This window comes from Pollicipes pollicipes, unplaced genomic scaffold (assembly GCF_011947565.3).
Source record: "Pollicipes pollicipes isolate AB1234 unplaced genomic scaffold, Ppol_2.1 Scaffold_7261;HRSCAF=8764_pilon_pilon_pilon, whole genome shotgun sequence".
NCBI classification, from domain to species: domain Eukaryota; kingdom Metazoa; phylum Arthropoda; class Thecostraca; order Pollicipedomorpha; family Pollicipedidae; genus Pollicipes; species Pollicipes pollicipes.
Genome location: NW_023597054.1, coordinates 57,256,983 through 57,275,918, shown reverse-complemented (window position 1 = coordinate 57,275,918; position 18,936 = coordinate 57,256,983). Strand labels below are relative to the sequence as shown.

The following is an 18,936-nucleotide window of genomic DNA, read 5'->3' as shown; positions in this document are numbered from 1 at the left end:
AGATAATGCACATATTTCCATGTCGCATATTATCACATACTGGACCGAATGGCTAACATTCTGAATGTTATGTCGACCACGCAAACCTTCCGGAGATTACGAGGGCTTCCATCCATAGTTTAAGAAACCCGCTCCTACTAGACGTTAATTACGAGCCCCATCTGAGGTCTAGTTCACTTTTTGATTAGCGGGGGACTTCGGCCCCATTTCATTATAAACTGTGGCTAGGCTTAGCCATCTTTCACCATTTAACCACCCACCCAACCTATCTCGCGAAACCACGCCCCATGGTTTGATGATAGATTACTGAAGTCACTGGCGTAGTTGTTCGTGTTTCGCACACGCTCACTAGTAGTCACGATGTGTCACAAGCTCCGACGACCTGTTCTTGCGTACGTACCGGCCTGGCGTGAACATTTCATCTGGCTGTTCTCTGACAGACCCGCTGACTGTTGAACAGCGCAAAAGGGACGACATACCTACGACGCATCTTTCGCTGTATGCAGCTCGCCTATCCAGCTATGACAGCGCCTCGCGCATGTCCATTCTGAAGCCGCACTTTCAATTACCCATGTAAGCTGGCAACTAACGACTGTGACTGCGCAGAGACAAAATGTCGAGGTCTCATTTCCTATACCTAAACTTACCACTGCCCATATCCAGCGCCGACCATGTGTTCTGCGGAGTGCACCTCAGGCTCACCAACATGTCCTCTGCCGAATCCCATTAACAAACTTTGTGTGTGACTCGTCGATATTTGCTTCTATTCAAGGACATGACGATGGTGCTGTTGACACTTCTGTTGTCAAGCACGTGTTTTGTGACGGCTGCAAGTGTGACACCCGACAGACTGGACGCGGGACGACATGCCAGACTCAATGTGACCAGCACAGGTCAGTTACAGCTCGGTCGGCGGCCCCGGCAGGCTGGCGGAGGCTAGTCTGACGATATTCAGCGCTCTGCTGACGGTACTCCAAACAGCCTCGTGGCAGATGTGATTGCGCTATGCTGACGCAAGGGTGCAGAGACCAGAGAAAGGGTCACGGAGATGTCACAGTGCGCTGTTTAAATGCATCACGGTAAGTGAAATATAAAGCATACCTAAGGTGACGAGCAATCATCTGGTTCCCCACACCCCGTACTAAGTAATCGTGCAATGCAAAATGTAAGCACATTGGCTTTCTGTGCGACTGGCGCCGTACTACGATGAGGCTATGTATTTCGCGTCAATGTGAAGCTGCAAAGCGAATAAATGCTTGTGTTCTGACTACGTTGCATGATGTTGCAGGTGGTGCAACGCAAAGCAGGCAGAAGCGGTTCTTAGCATACAACTTCGACGAGAAACGGCTCACATTACCACCGGGAACCATCCTCTTTCTCACGCCCACCTTAAACGTCCCTTTCATCAGGGACCTAGCCAAGGGATACCAGTCAAAATTAACTCTAAGTGCTCCGTTTCAAAGTAAGTGAGATCTATCACACACCTTTATTATTTTTTACCTTAAAGGGAGTGTTCTACATCTGTATGGTGTTTGAACTCAAATGACCATTTTAGATATCGTTAGGTGCAGTTTACAGCCCGCTTAACACTAAATTTGACTTAGACATTCTTAAGACCTAAGCCCTTCTGGTTTCTGAGCAGCACGCCTGCGAAGATGTGCATACAGTTTCGGGTGACTTTCCAAAGTCACCCCAAGGTCAGGTATCCATGACGCCATTATAAAATCATTCGATTGCTATCATTACATCAGGCGTGCTTAAAAGCTTAAAAGCTTTTCGCTTTAAAGTGTATGGGTAATTACAAACTGAGCTTATTTCATGATATCTGATAGTTGCTTTAATGCCTTCAAATATTGAACATTCCCTGTAAATTTTACTTAGGTCAGGCTTAACGTGTAACGTCCTTCTTATCAGAAGTGTCTGTTGTAGTGTTTGTACGTATATACCCGTCTGATAGGTCTTTCACTTGCAGCCTATCGCTCACTTTCTGTTCGGTTGAAATGTGTAACTTGTTTTCATTGCGCTGTTAGGGCCAGTGAAATAAGCACAGAGTAATGGCACGGAGTGTGTGGCGTCGAAAGCGCAATTACCGTTCGATTGTAGCTGGAGCGAAGTTTTCATGTCCTACCTGTGGGGGTGAAGACTTTTCACCAGTGCTTTCGAAACTTTCAAATCTGGTTCACAAAGATATGTGATTATGCATTTGTCCTAATCAGCAGACTAAGTTACTATTTATCGTTCAATTTTACAACATTTCGCTCCATTTGCTTTACCTCAGCGCTTATCTGATCATGTGATTACCTGGAGAGACTTCGTTTGCCTGTAAAGCGTACCCTGGTGGACTTTTCGGCTCTTGGCTGACGTCCAGTGGTAAGCCTTCCAAAATAACAAATCAAATTAACTAATCCTCGTTTGCGCTGATTTGCGTATCGTGTGTAAGAACATGGGAACTCGGATGATTTATCACTCTTGATGTACTTTAAGCGGCAGTGATTGCACACAGTCGGAGCATTTTGGAGTTTTACGGGTTTCGGCTTCTGAATACTTTTTGCTTAACGCTGCTCAACCGGTATTTCTAGGGATATGGCTTAACCAGGGAGGCGCGATTAGGGATAATAATCATGCTTCTCACCTCAGCGTACTTATTTTTAGAGTACTAGGGAGCTATGCGAGCTCGCTCATTGGCAACACGGCTCAACCACTGACGTCACGATCGCCTGGACGAGTTCATTTCGCACATGTGGGAACTTTGGAGGTGGCGTCTCACCGGCTTTCGATCGGCTCGTTGGCGTCTCTATTCGCCGGCGGAGAGCCATTGGCGGCGTTTTCATTTCGCGTGGGGAATTTTAGGGCTTGTTTGTTAGTCACGTACTCTTCAGTGTCCTGTTCCTTCATTTTTTTGTACAATATTTTTCAATATATTCCGGGATTTTTTATTTATTCATCAATATTTCGGGTAAGCTAGGTCATGTAGAGGTTAATAGACATCTGGTTGGTGGCATGATACCGCCCAAACTTTTGAGCTGTTTAATGTCCGCAATGAAAGCCCGGAAGGCTATTCCAAGCTTCGGTGCGCCAACGCTCGCGTTGGCGCACCGAAGTTCCATGTTCCGCCGATAGGCGTTGTATCAAATCTTTTTCGAACCATGTGATTTGATTCATGATAACAAAGCACGATCCCACGCTTTTGGTAAGAACTTTACATGTATGCACGAGTCCACACCAATGAGCGAGCTCTCATAGCTTCCTAGCACGACGCTTACGGCGACTGCAAGACGCTTTTAGCATGACGCTACCGGTGATTGCAACAGATGGTGGCAGATGCACGGTTCTTCTAGACAGGACTGGAGCAAGTTGGCGATGTATGTGTAATGTTCACGGGATGAGCTTTTCTGTATGTGCGCAGCCAGGGTCGTGTATGGGGCTTGAGCATCTCTACTCTCGTTAGGATGCGGCGCATTCTTTCTCACCACGACGCTTTTGAGTAAAATTCAGACTGTTGTCCGCTCTTGGTGCATTAGTAATGCAGCAAGCGTGGACAAGACTTCCGCCACGCTTAATTTTGCATGGCTATAAAAAATTGAATAGCGGATCTTTTATGCCAAAAATTGAAATGTACCTTGCGAAGTCGCGGACCTGTGGCAGGTAAAAACCAGGCCACGGTTTCAGCGAACACAATAACTGAATCAATCAATTTCATTACCCTAGGGTGAGGTATGAAAGTCAGACTTAGGTCAAAAGCAACTCGTTTTTTGCTCGAGAGCTTGCTGAATGGCGTAGTTTCTGGTGGATTCCGAATTTATTAATGACAGGAACAGCACCATACATCTTCCATTGACTTCTTACTATATAGAACAGACCACTGACCGATAATGACACAAGTTAACATTGCTTTTTAGGAACATAATGCTTAGCGTTATCTTTACCAGCTCACCCGGCCTGCTGATTTATTTATTTTCATTTATTATATATGAAATATGCTGTTGATATTTGATGATAAGCTGATTAGCTGATCAGCTAAACATAAGACTTGATGGTGAAATAGTGAAAATAGCCATCCAGCTGGAAAAGACATTCAGTGTATACCTCAGGCCATCTTGCCTGTTATCTGCCGTTTCTGGTTTTGTGCAGCTTTCTAAACTTCTGTGTCACTGTTTTTAAATAGTACTTCGCAAACGAGGAAATGCCAATGAACTTTGCGCATGCCTGCGGAATACCCGGCCGTCACATTCCCAGTCACATCAAATTAATAGGGTCGAACGCACTGCTAAGTACATTAACTTAAACCAAAATCTGCGAAAACCGACATTACGCAAACAGTACAGCTAACTGCCAGCACACACCAAATTGCTACAACGAATTAGGCGGGAAGCGTCTACCTTAACAGGACGGCAGAGTAAGGACCGACGGACACGACCGCCGTTCATATCAACACTCACTGACGAACTAAAAAATAGCGCAGACGGTGGTCTATTCCACCCTCATAATCAATTGTAGAAGTCCCTACTTCGTGGAAACCCCGTGCAAGTTATTAATGTAATCTTGCGATCTGTCCCCACGATTGATGGTCATCATCTGGGGCTGGAAGATGGTAATCAATCAGCGTCTTCCATAGATCATTGAAAAATGCTGATTGAGTTTGTACCGAGTCTTTTGCTTGGCCCATCACTACATTTTGGGTGCCGACACTTGCCTTAGGAACAACCACTTCGCCTTTTATCGCTGAGATGGCAGAAAGGAGACAAAGCATATCAATGCCGTCAAAGAAAAGGGGCAGTCTGGAAAGATTCAAAGCCGCAAATTTGGAAATGTGTTCACACCTATCTTGCACTCAATTGTAAGCATGCTTCCGATACCTTGTTGATATTTCTTGGGTTCCTAACGCCGAATGAAACGGGAACTGCTTCATGTCTCCACATATGAACTGTTTGTGTTTCCACGTATGAACTGTTTGAGTCTCCACATATCTCGAACAAACTTCTTGCTTCTTGAGCCTTCGATCTCACCTTCCTTGAAGAAGGGCGTGCATAATTAGGCGATAAACTCAATTGGTAGTAAGTCAGTCCTATTGACCGACTTACTACGGACTGAAGAGAAGCTCATCACTTGTCATCCCATCCTCAATTCTGGAGGCTGACATTTTAAATGCCTACGAGCTGTCCGAACCCACTTTTTTCATGCGCAACAAGACCATGCCCACAAGCAAGGATGTTTTCGAGAAATATCACGTTTGACGTAAACAAGTTCTTGTATCATACCTTTAAGCAACTTCCACACACTACTCACCAAAACTTTAAAAAATCGGTATATGAAATCTTCTCATTTGCTAGCTTGTTGAAAGTAACCACCCGACACCATGGCCTCAGACGAAAAAAAAAACGCATCCTGACGTCGCTGGGCTACATTCAACGTCAGCCAGCGTCATAAACCAGCCCAAAAAGGCATGCAAAGAGGGAGCCCTCGCGGATGCTTGCGTCAGTCGATACGTTTGCCGACGAGCCTCAAAACATCCACACTCAAGGTCAAGTGACATAGGTGCTACCGACCGGAGCAGGTGCCTGACCGAAGACCGGAGTGTTCTACCTTATTGTTTCTGTAGCCTTGGGTACCGCCATATATATATATATATATATATATATATATATATATATATATATATCATACCACTAGGTCGGAAACGGCTATGCCCAAAGCATGCTCGGCTAAAGGGGGCATTGCGCACTGCATTCAACTAAACCTACATGTATAAGCGGCCGCGGTATGACCTAACGATTTACGACGCACGAAAATGAAGCTTTAAAGGGAGTGTTTCACATTTGTATGGGGGGCTTGAACTGAAAGGGGCATCTTAAAGATCATTCGGTGCAGTTCACACCACTGCCCTTCTGAAGACCTAATCCCTTCCAGTCTCTGAGCTGCACGCCCGTGGAGTTGCACAGACTATTTCGGGTGGACTATTTCAAGGTTCAAAGGAGAGAAAAATTTTAAAAAACACTGCAAGTAGCAGACGTCAGACAAACCAACACACCTGATGTCACTGTTCACAGTTGCGTTTGACGACCTAGACTTCACGGACGAGTTCAACCCGTGGGGCATAGTGCCAGGCCTGTCAATCCCACAAAAGGAGGAGAAGAGGCGGTCGGGTCAGAGGAAACGCATGAAGCGGACCATCGACGACTTTACGCCGCACCCGCTCGGGGACAGGTACGTGTGACGGGACGGGGGGGGGGGGGGGGGGGGCGGCCACGGCAGCGGGACGCGCCGCGGTGCCGGCGCTCATGCCGCCGCTCGTGCTCACGCGATGCCAGTCCTTCAAGGACTCTTCAAGGGCGGCTCTGCTCACTATCGCGCAGACCGGAGGTGTGGTCGGAACCAGCCAATGTGAGATGCTGGAAGGAGAAAAATAAGTCAGCTAGTGGGACGCTGCGCTATGGGTAGCACGTATTCATGCGCATTCAGGATCACGCCATGATGCAGCATGGTGCTGGAGTAACGGCTGTGCATCTTGTCCTATGGAGGGGCTCGGGTGGGTTTGCCGGGATAAACGCGACATATAGACGTCATTCTTGGATGGAGGGACGGCCAATGTATAACGTACGACACAGCCGTTAACTAAGAAGCAACTGACGGTCCAGCCCTTCACGGTGACAAGAGGGCGGGACACCATATTTAGTAGCCCCGAGCAAAACCTGGCTTAAGGTCTTTGGCAGCAGAACTCCACTGCTCTAACTATGATTTCATCACTTTTTCAAGGACATCTTGAGAACTGCAAGCTTTTCGTGGAAAAACACGTCCGCCGCGCTGAAACTGTGTTACTGCTCCATGTTTTATTTTTGTGTTGCACTTAGCTCAAATTTTCCCAACCTTCGACGACCCCAGTTTCGTAAAGCGTTAATTTTCCTGACAATCGGTCCAGCGGCGTGCTGTTGGCAGTCTATTTTTTCATGGCACAGTCTCATTCTAACTGTGAACCTGTTGTGTGCATCTGACACGAGATCAGCTGTTGTCGGACTTCCTCTTGAAAAGAAGAGGAGGATAAATGACGGTGGTGTCCCAAGGAAGGTGTGTCAACGTCAATGGAAACAGTGGCAATAAAAAAGGCAATAGCAGTTGCCAAAAGCTCACTTCGTAGAGGTGGTTAGCCGGTTCTCTTAAATGCAAGAAACTTCATTCACCTGACAAAGTTTACCGGATAATTTCCTTCGGGTGAACCTGTAACTGGATTAACAACCGTCCAAAGACCACTTCTCAACTGCACAAATCTATCACGAAAGAAGTGAGAAACATTTCTGCCGCAGCCTGTGCGCGCTGGATAAGATACCGTCCGAAACCTACGCATCTACATGATGCATCCAAAATTAAGTGACTAAATAAGCCAGCACTCTAGTATGCGGTATGAACTTATGATTTAACTAACAAATGTGCTAATTATGAATGAGGTAAATTAAAGATTGTTTGTGATACGGTATGGATGTCACGAGGTTCAGCTCTAGCGTATATGAACAATATGATGTTGCAAACCTCCAGAAAGTTAAAAAAGTCAAAATGAGGGTGCTATCAGTGTTTTACATATGACGTTATACAGACACTCAGGTGTGCTTTAAACAAAAATCAACGTGCAAAGAGCAGTGCTTTGAGTCCCTGCCTAACCGATGGTCATACCTGAACCAAAGTTATAACAATCTGACTTATTCGAAAGATAATCGGGAAACTAAACTGGCAGGATACACCGGAGCTTTTGTAAATATGCATCAGCCGATAAAAGGCTATTTTAGAAAATGCTCCTGTTTTGTTTTTCTGTGGAGAGACACAAGTTCTTTCATTCCAGTCCCTGTGCAAATGCTGGGAGTGCGTTCCTGTCAGGAATGGTAAAGAAAGAGATACTGCAAAAAATAATCGAATGCTTTCCGGCTTTGCCTGTATTTTGCTGTACCATAATGCCGGCGAGGCTGCTGCACCCTGGGGCGACGCAGCGTGGGGGGGGGGGGGCGAGGGCAAAGGGGCAGTTGCCTCTCTCGCTTCCTGCAGGCAGGTGGCAAGAATGTGCTTTGGCCCCCCCCCAAAAAAAAAAAATCGGGGGCCTCTTTTTCCAAACTAAAGGCATTGTAGCTACCCGTAGAGTACCAAATTTCAGATCAAGGAGGTCCCCATAACTGATCTAAGCAGTAATATATCGGGCTTCGAAGACCCCTTTCTACACCGAGAGACCCGTTTTCTGGATCATGAAGTCACCTTTATGAATACGGCAACCAACGCTCTAGACCAGGGGGTCCGTTGGCTGGCTCAGGGTAACGGCCCTGAATTACAAAGTAAGACCAATTAATTGCAAACCAGGAGGCCTCTGTTCTCGGTTACAGGCACCCTCTATGTTAAGGAGGCCCCACTTTTGGAACAGACGGCCCCTTTCATGCAGGCATCCTTCCAAATATGCAGATATGCAGATATGACCTGTCATATCTACGTGCGGCGAACCTACAGAAAAAACTTCGTTTCTTTTAGAGAAAATACTCAGCCAACTCTTGAGGTTTTTTCCCACTCATCTTTGGGACACCAGAGACTTTTTAAAAAAGGCGTCTAGTCATTCACAAGCAGAAGGCTTACTGTAAGACAGCATCTTCTTCAGTGTAGACGTTGTCAATTTATATGGCAATATACCAGTCAATGTGGCTATCGCTGCCATGAAAGCTAAGGCAGATAAACATTTCCATGAAATTGATGGTTTCTGTCTATCAAAAGATGATGTCTGCGGGCTTTTAGAACAGTGTCTCCAGCATAATTAGCCACCTCCGTGGTTTAGGGGAAAGATGCTGGACACGTAATCCAACGGCACAGGGTACGAGTCCCAGAACGAGCGCATTGTTTGACCCGACTGACATGAAAAGGTCAGCTGGCAAGTGGCCAACGAGGTTCGACCCAGGCCTGGGGCGACCGTGCTGCAGCATTGTGAAGCAACATGAACGGCCCGCATCCAAATCTAGATTTTAGAATGGAGCAAACAAGGGGCGGAAAGGTGGTCTCATATCTGAATACGCTAGTAACGGTGGAAAGAAGGAACAACCGCACAACGTTGGAAACGGAGTTCTCTATCAAGCCCACCGACTCTGGTATCATTCTGCACCGCGAGTCTTCGCATCCGGCTTCCACTAAGCGCAACATAATTCGTAACATGTTCCACAGGGCTCTGAGCAACTCATCAAGTAGTGAAAAGGAAAGGAAAAAGCATATACAAAACATGGCTTTGCTGTTGGACAACGGATATTCTCCGCAACTTTTATGTAGAATGTTGGAAGAAATAAAAAGGCAAGGCATTGCGGCCAAAAAGGCATTGCAAGGCATTCTAATTCTTAGATAGGCACTGTATCGTCGTAATGACTGGCAATTGCTCTTTTTTAATTCCCTGAATGTTAGTGTTTTGTAAAACTGAGGCTTGCTGTAAAAAACGGAAAAATCGAGTAGGATGTAATAGGAGGATAATAGGATCTAATGAGAGGAGCACGTAACTTTCAATTGACTTCTGCTATTCTTTCCATAAAGACATGTTGCCGAAATATCACAACTATATCTCCATTCTCCTGGTTTTTCTCCGACGAATAAAGCTAATACAACTGTCTTATCTATGTGAATAATTTTCCTCGCTAATGCACTAAACAACTCACGTAATTTCCTTGGTTTTGTGGTAACCATCCTCATCACAAAGAGGAGATCAACGATGTCTAGTGCAATATAACGAACGTTTTCATATTAGTTACATTTGCAACAACGTGAAATATCTGTGCCAGGCCAAAGAAGGTCACAGAGCCTTACAACGTGTTGCAACAGTAGTGGTATTGCAGATGTTATGCAATGAAAACCAAGGCTGAACAAACGCGCGCAAGCTGTTCTAGACACACATCTCAATTACAATCACAAGTCACATGCGCGGGCAAGGCACCCATGATGTTGCATGAAAACACTAGCAATTGCAGGTCATGACCTTTTTGGCTTTTGGAAAGCCAGTGTCGCTTGCATGCGAGCACCCACAGCCAAGTTAACCAACATAACCAAGACAACCCTCAGGGTTTGGGGATTGGGGGCGGGTCAGCGGCGTAGTCAAGGAGGAGGGGCTCATGAGGCTTCAGCCCCCCCCCCCCCCGCCAGTTTTGAGCGCAGTTTTTCTCCACAACACTGCTGAATATAGTTCCGGAATCTGGGTGTCAGGAAAGCAATTTCGGTTTTGGTTTTAGATCTCATAGACACCACCATGAACATCGACATGTGGATCCCAACAGCCGTAATCTGGTAATAACAGCGCATAGCCGAGCGAACGTGATTGGTACGCTAGGCATTGCCCCTATTAGCGTTCATGGGCTCTGGTTGTCTGTCCACAGTCTAGGTGCTGTCGATGGGTCTGGCACTCACTTGTAAGAAACTATATCCACCCCATCACAAGTTGTGGTGTCTCCCGTCGTAAGTTCTGGCTACGCTGAACTTCCCCCCCCCCCCCCCCCCCACCTCCCCCACCCCAGGCGGGGAATGCACTGTTCACGCACAGAACAAAGGTGGATCGACGACTAGAGACATCAGCGTCATGCAGCGCGGATCCCAGATCCGGTGTGCCTCTTTGCCCGTCCCACTGCCATCGCGCCGTGGACATATCCCCGAGTCATCGCCGCACGCCGTGATGGGGCCAGGAGCCGCATTTAGGCCAGCGGGCCACGGTATTCAGGTGTTGAACGCCCGCCGGCTGCGCGAGCGGCTGTTTTTATGCGCTTCTTTAGGCACTCGCCGATTGACTGTCATCTCACGAGCTGATCGTGGCCTGTCTCCGAGCCGGACATGGTGGAGAGGGCGCCGCCAGGGGTCGCCAGTGACGCATTCGCCAGTACAAAGTTGTTGCCAGCCGCCATGGCCCATCCGGGTACCATCGTGCCCAGGGTCTATCACGCCATCATAAGAAAGTGGGCAATGGTAATGTCTTCTCTTAAATGCTACACTTCTGGCCCCATCTTAAACCATCGTGAACATGCTTGCCAAGCCACGGAAACGACTAGCAACAATAACAAGAAAGTGGACAGGCACTGTACTCCACGTGTACACTCCTCAATTCTTAAATGGTATATAGCAAAGATATAAAGCGTGTTCGGATCGCCGAGGCCTGTGCAACTAAAAAAAACCGCACTTTACTTTCAACGACCAAGAGACCTGGACCATTTGGAAATTTAGAGCAGCCCGAAACTGTCTCGTTGTGAGAAGGTAGTTCTAGGTGATATTTGCGCTTCATTTGCGTAGCGTTGCCAGCATGTGTATCTTTGAGCGGCTAGCCATCCGACTTGCCACCAACGGCCAGGTGCAGCCGGCGTGCCTGTGGGCAGACCGCCGCTCTCCGATGAGCTCGTGCAGGTCATAACACGGCTCCTGGGTCCCACATTAAAGAAGGGGTCCGTCCCCCACGGCAAGCAGCAAAATCTATCCACATTTCCTCCTCCGCTGTCTAGCGTGTGACGAATAAACGGCGGGGTGCTGGTAGTGTAGTGGTTAACGAGTCTGCGTTAACCACTACACGTCTGGGAAACCAGAGGTACGGGGTTCGATTCCCCGCGGTGCCCACCCTTCCTGCCGGGGGTGAGAGGCAGGCGACGCCATATAGCCTCAGCAGCTGAGTGCGTCGTAAAACCCTACACGACACACAACACGAATACGATCACACGATGACACACGACACCAGTAAACGGCTGGGCTCGGCCCCATACTAGCCTCGCGCCGTGCAAATCTCCCCGTCAGACGAACAGATATGGCAGCAGAGGAGTCTCGCCAATGGCTGCTCCGTCAGCCCGATTGGTTGTTTATCTTTTTGTGACACGAAAGCGTGCGCATGCGTACGTGCGAAAGGAGATGCACGTGTTTCCTGGCGTGCTCAGTAACCAAAACATGTCATATCGCGACGAAGAAAACTCTTCTTGTTCATCAAACAAGTCTAGCCAAAGTTTGGTCAGTGTTCGTGCTTGGCGTTAATATTGTATGCCCTCATTGATTTTAAATTGAACATAAGCATGTCATGGCATAAACATATAGCGTCTTGGAGTCGGGATATTTTGCCAAGGTGTACACGTCTGCGCTTGCGACAAGTTTTCCTATCAAGAAACTGTATTGATTTGCATTGTAGAAATGTGGATCATACCAGCCAGCACTGCCCCGGAAAACAGTCTTGGATGTATGTTTTTCCCGTTGTGTGGATTGAGAGTAGAGCAAGACAATACCTGTCTGTGCCGTGTTGTTCATTGGGTTAGGCCGGCGTGCACGCCCAGACGCCCCTCAGTCTCGGCAGTACGTGCACCAGGGACAAAGTTGCCTCAATGCTCACCCTGGCAAGCAGACAGGAGCAGGACTGGTACGTTGCCGGCCCCTCAGAGTGTACCCTGTTCCAAGCAGACAGGAGCATGACTGGTACGTTGCCGGCCCCTCAGAGTGACCCTGTTCCAAGCAGACAGGAGCATGACTGGTACGGCTGCCGGCCCCTCAGAGTGACCCTGTTCTAAGCAGACAGGAGCATAGCTGATACGCTGCCGGCCCCTCAGAGTGACCCTGTTCCAAGCAGACAGGAGCATAGCTGGTACGTTGCCGGCCCCTCAGAGTGACCCTGTTCCTAAGCAGACAGGAGCATAGACTGGTACGCTTGCCGGCCCCTCAGAGTGACCCTGTTCCAAGCAGACAGAAGCATGACTGGTACGGTGCCGGCCCCTCAGAGTGACCCTGTTCCAAGTAGTGGAAGAGTACCTGATGAACCTTGGCCACAACGGTCGCGCCTGCCTCTTGCGAGCTATCTGCGAGATCAACCAGCAGCCGCTACCGTATCACGGCCTCCTCGGAGAGTTCTTGCAGATGATCTTCAGGTGAGGGGGCGGGGGGAGGGGGGGGGGGGAGGAGATCGCTGACCTCGTACGTCGCGCTGTCGCGTCAGCCCACATCATCCGCTGACAGCGCGTTGTGTTCTATGCCAGGATCCTGTTCGTTGATATTCAATCGGATTAATGGTTGGGGTTAATAGCTGTCATCTTGGTCATGTGTGGGACATCCTGAACGTCTTGGGCGAATACCCATCGAGCTTCGTTCTTGCAACGCACATAGCGGACATAAACACCGACCCACGGCGCGGAATCGTGGATTCGGCAACAAGCCTCTGTGCGTCACTGTAAAATCAGTGCAATGGCTGTGAAATAGGTGCAGCCTGCTGTACATCTGTTAGCTGAGAGCGCCGAAAGAGTTTTGGTGCAAAGGGCGTGGCTTGTTGAATCACGTTTCAAGCATGGCCGTCAGATCTGAACAGTGATCAGAACAGTGGTTTCATGATAATGTCACGTGACCGTCGGCAGGCAGGCAGCGGCTTCGTGATGATGTCCCGTGACCGTCGGCAGGCGGCGCGGCTTCGTGATGATGTCCCGTGACCGTCGGCAGGCAGGCAGCGGCTTCGTGATGATGTCCCGTGACCGTCGGCAGGCAGGCGGCGGCTTCGTGATGATGTCACGTGACGTCGGCAGGCAGGCGGCGGCTTCGTGATGATGTTCCGTGACCGTCGGCAGGCGGGCAGCAGCTTCGTGATGATGTCCCGTGACCGTCGGCAGGCAGGCAATGGTTGTGCGATAACTGACGTGATCCGCAGGGTCAGTGGGGATCTGTATACGACGGAGATGCTCCCTGAGCACGTGGAGGCGGAGACTTCTGGCAGGGAGAAGGGCACGTGCAGTCAGTATCACGAGGCGTGCCCCTTCTCACTCTTCTCGTCGGTCTCCGATCACAAACGCAGGTTACAGAGGCTGGACGGAGAAGTAAGCTTCTCGCTCGTTTGATGTCTGATCGTGCGTTGCGTTGCGTCTTGGTTTCCTTGGGCGAGCTTTCAGTTAACTGCTAAGAAATAGTCCACCAAACTAGGCAATCTGACTTGTTTTTCAGCATATTTTCCGTTCTTCGGGGAATATTTCATGATTTATGTTTTTATTTTTGGCGAATAAGAATGATGCTAGGTGCTACTTATTCAGAATATTTCAAAAGGTGAGCCAATGGCCTTGAAGTAACAGCCGCATATTGGCGTGGGGAATGGAATTTTCCGACCCTTCTTTTGTGCTCCGTACATCCAGCTGTTTAAATGGAATATGCTTCATCTGGGGCTGAAATGAAAGAAGACTTTCTTGTACATGATGTGCATAGAAAAGAGTCACATGGTAACAAAGAAAGTGACCGAGTTAGAAGAATAAGACAAGCTATGTCAGTATAATGTGATGCATTTAATAGCGCTATATATATATATATATATATATATATATATATATATATATATGTATATTACGTAAGTTACCGTTGTATAGCTCCAACATCCAATGACCATATCAACAAGTCCGACGGTGATTCATTCTGTTCTTCATATTCCTTGGAGCTTGATGGCAGTGGTCAATGGCTAAGGCGGGTTGATATCGAAGAGTCAACTTTGTTGCAGTATTTTCGGCAACACATGTAACATGAAAGCCGTAGGCTGTTTGCTATATGTCATATCTTATGTTGTATGTTAAATTATGTTTTGATGTTGCCACGAGTTTGAGTGGATCTGAATGCTACACCAGAGATGTCGAGATCTGAATGCTACATCAGGGGTGTCGGGATCTGAATGCTGCGCCAGGGATGTCGGGATCTAAATGCTACATCAGGGATGTCGAGATCTGAATGCTGCGCCAGGGATGTCGGGATCTAAATGCTACTCCAGGGATATCGGGATCTGAATGCTACGCCAGGGATGTCGGGATCTGAATGCTACACCAGGGATGTCGGGATCTGAATGCTACGTCAGGGATGTCGGATCTGAATGCTACGTCAGGGATGTCGGGATCTGAATGCTACACCAGGGATGTCGGGATCTGAATGCTACGCCAGGGATGTCGGGATCTGAAATGCTACGCCGGGATATCGGGATCTGAATGCTACGCCAGGGATGTCGGGATCTGAATGCTACGCCAGGGATGTCGGGATCTGAATGCTACAGGGATGTCGGGATCTGAATGCTACACCAGGGATGTCGGGATCTGAATGCTACGCAGGGATGTCGGGATCTGAATGCTACACCAGGGATGTCGGGATCTGAATGCTACGCCAGGGTCGGGATCTGAATGCTACGCAGGGATGTCGGGATCTGAATGGCTGGATATAGATAATCATAACATCCACTAGCCGACGGGATTGGGTAAATCAGGGGTCGTCGCCGCTTCTGAATGAAACCATGATGTGGAAGCAGACTATTGCTATATTTGCATGATGTGGAAGCAGACTATTGCTAACAGGCTATCACTGTCTTTACAATCCCTGTGAGTATAAATCCGAACTTTTCGCGCTTTCTGCACAACACTAGACGCAATATTATATTTTCCAGTTTCTTATAGATAAGTATCAGTGCCCCAAACCATGACTACATGTTCATACATTTTTGAGATGCTTTCTCAGGCAACAAAAATATTGAATGAGTAAATTACGCTGCCCTAAGGTCAGGTATAAAGGTCAGACAAGGAACACAACCAACCTGTTTTATTACTCTAGGGCTTACTGTATAGGATAGTCTGCGATGCTCATTTCGAATTTATTGATAGCAGGAACCGCATCATACATCTTCCATGGTCAACATTTTGTTTTCAGAAACATACTGCCCAGCGTAAACTTTGTCGCTTATTCAGATGTAAAACTCAGAGCAGTCTTGTATGATTTGGGTCACCATGCCCTTCAAAAGGTTAAACAAGGTCACTGACCTTAACTGAGCATGTGACCTTTTGCTTAGAAACAGCTATCTAGGTTCTGGGGGCACTTTGGAGACCAACCAGGAATTTTACCTTGTTTGACCTTGTTTGACCCGAAGGTCAGGGCCTAGGGAATCTGTTCGACTTTGACTACTTTAGTTTACGTACAGGTCAATACACCCGTCAATTTTGTGCCTCTAATTCAAACCCCTTACCCCTTAGTGCCTACCTCCTCCTCTAAACTCTAACCCCTTAGTTCCCGAGATCTCAGAGGGTCAAATTGACCCCCCACCCGAGCAAAGGGTATCTAGCCGGCCACCCGGGCGCGTGTTAAGTTAAGTTAACCGGACCTTTAAACTCTCATCTATCCACACAATATTGAATAACATGATGACATGATGAAATAAATGGATGAAAGTAACCACATGTTATATTTTCTTTTTCGCAGTATTAGGAATGCCGCTCAATTGACATCCACTGTCTCGCCCGTGAATTTTGAGCCCTTGATGGTCAATAAATCAATACTATATTTCAGAAACATTCATAGCATGCTTTGCAGAGTTCCTTGTCAGTGGTATGTGTAAAAGTACGTGACACATGCAAATGCACCATGTCCTAAAAATACGCCTTGCCCGCCGAGACGCGCATCTGCGTGACACATATTGGTTTTCTTCCATTCTGATCCTAAAAACGACTGAGCTAGACGAGCTTGTGGCTTTTATGGGCTGACCGTTCCACGCTAGTGATGCGCGACTAAAAACTACCAGTCAAACTCAGTCTCCATGCTTGAGACTCACAGTGGATGGTTTTGGGTTGGCATTGTGTAAAAGCAGGGCGCATCGGAACAACTGTTGAGAGACCGAAGGACCATCCCGGGGACATACCTTATGTGTGACATGTGACATGTGTGACATGTCGACGTACCTTAATTCACACATGGTTGGCAGGCCACACCCTGCGAGCAGCTTTTCCATTGGGAGCTATACGAGTTTGATCAGTGTCAAGCCACTCTTTTACGATATCCATGGTCCGTGACGATGCGGGCACCGATCGGTATCCCAGTCACTCTATTGCGGTGTCCATGGTCCATGATGATGCGGGCACCGATCGGTGTCCCAGTCACTCTATTGCGGTATCCATGGTCCGTGACGATGCGGGCACCGATCGGTGTCTCAATCACGCTATTACGGTGTCCCTGGTCTGTGACGATGAGAGCGCCAAAAGTTTATACGTTTCTGCGGCCACCTCAGCTGCAAAATGGTCGGCCTCCGCAACACACATGCAGCATTTGATGCGGGGCACCACAAAAGCCTCTGCCAGTAACTGCGGCGTCGCATTCTCGCTAGTCCCATTAATGTACAATAGCATACGCGCATCGTCGTGCGTGTCTCAAATACAGACATCATCAACCGTAAACCACGGTACCTCGACCGACTGAACTAGGGTTATTTCAGAACTTTCGAACAGCACAGAGAGGTTAATTTGTGTTTCAAGAGTCGGTATTTTAGCCTTCGACAGGTTCATCTTAAAGGGAACGCCGTTCAATTGTATGAGGTTTTGGACTGGAATAGCTAAATCGTCCGGTGCAGCTCACAGCGCCATTCCATTGGTAATGCGGCCATTAAGACCAAGAAAAATATCACTGTCGAGTCGTTTATGTCTGGCATTCGTGAGCCGACTTCCAGATACAGCGGGCGTCAATTGACTCTTAATTGATGTTGTGCAAGGTGCAATAAGGTAATCAAACAATGACCTGTGGAGGAGTATATTCACTAAACAGAGAAATTGCTGTTCTCTAGAGCAGCCTTTCCACTTGTCGACCCCGTACTACCCCAGCTTCTGCGGGAGGGGGCCGAGCCATCCTCGACGTTGTCAAACGCCTTAGAGGTGTTGCCCGTGACCAGCAAAGCCTCGCGTCACGCGTCACGCCGTTACCAATCAACGGTGGTGGTTGGCGGCGTCAAACAAGGACGCCTCCGTGAACTAGGGTCGATAGGCGTACCGTGTGGGGCAAAAGATCTGCCTGCTGATTTGTTACGCATTTCTTGGGTTGTGAGCACGCCACCCGTGTATAAAACATCGCAAGGATATGCAGCATCGACATGGGCATGCATGTGTTAGTTCTTGGTCGTGCGCTGTTATGTCATGACGCTGCACGTGATTGCCTGAAGCGGTTTACATAGCATCAATGGGGCCCGTTATTTAGCGGATTAAAGCACCCACATTCGTGGGGTAAAAAACAGTGTTCAGCACCATACCAAAGCGTATCGTGCTGCGCGGAAATAATGGATTTCCCGAACTGCGCCGCGCAGAATTCTAACAACGAGATTATGTGGTTCAGAAACCTGATGCGTGAGCGTGAAGTTGAATTTTCAATGTCCATAGTCATTTTGCCACATAGCCGGCTTAAGTTGCGTTATCATCGACAGGCAGCTTTGAGGGAGGTGTAAAAAGTAGCTGGATGGGCTTCGCAACCGAAGACATGCATTAATACCACCTATAACGTGGCAGCCGGGTATGCATAGTCACAGCGCTATATGCACACAGAGCGTCACATTCGGACGGCCGCACGTCGTTCGCGGCAGAGGACAACGTGCATCACAAGCCAGAGTTTGCTAAGAGCTCTAAGAGTGCGTATCGTTTCCCGGCGTGCCGCTAGCCTTCTAGCTGTCTTTGATTCTACTACACAGCCAAAAACCCCGTCTGAGAAAATAGTTTTTGTTTGTATAAGCTCTGCTTACTACGCTAAGGCTCATCGCTTTTCTCCGCGATGACGTCGCCACAGGGTTGCTCATAGGATACGGCGCGGCTATCCCGACGGTGTGCGGCTATCCCTACAGTGTGGCTACCCCGATGGTACGCGACTTCCCGACGGTGTGTTTATTTCCGATGGTAAGCGGTTTTCACGACGGTGTGCGGCTATCCCGATGGTGCGCAGCTCCCCGACGGTGTGCGACCGTCCCGTAATGCGGACTCCTTTCACGCCAGGCGGAACAACATCATGGACTCCGCCCACGGGAGGCAGAAAACGGAGGCGGCTCCGGGTCAGCCGGCGTTCAACATACCCTAGCCGCCACCGAGTGGAGCTAGTCGGCGAGCCACAGGCATTTGCAGGGCATAATCGCCCGCGGAGGGCCACATGGAACGTGAACTGGTAACTTGTAAACAGTGACTAATCTGTGGCAAT

General features: G+C 48.3%; 1 protein-coding gene across 1 annotated transcript; it reads left to right on the top strand.

Moving 5' to 3' along the window:
- Nucleotides 1-945: 945 nt before the first annotated feature.
- Nucleotides 946-18,819, top strand: LOC119111659 (uncharacterized). The gene is made up of 5 exons (XM_037235466.1): nt 946-1,079; nt 1,289-1,462; nt 6,048-6,204; nt 12,723-12,869; nt 18,738-18,819. The coding sequence occupies exons 1-5, from the start codon at nt 1,070-1,072 to the stop codon at nt 18,817-18,819; spliced, it is 570 nt and encodes a 189-aa protein (XP_037091361.1). The 5' UTR covers nt 946-1,069.
- Nucleotides 18,820-18,936: the final 117 nt, after the last annotated feature.

Excerpts from the sequence above, each read along its gene's own strand:
- LOC119111659 (XM_037235466.1), top strand. Across the intron at positions 1,463-6,047 it reads TCTAAGTGCTCCGTTTCAAA|TTGCGTTTGACGACCTAGAC; the intron begins GTAAGTGAGATC and ends CACTGTTCACAG. Across the intron at positions 6,205-12,722 it reads CCGCACCCGCTCGGGGACAG|AGTGACCCTGTTCCAAGTAG; the intron begins GTACGTGTGACG and ends CCGGCCCCTCAG.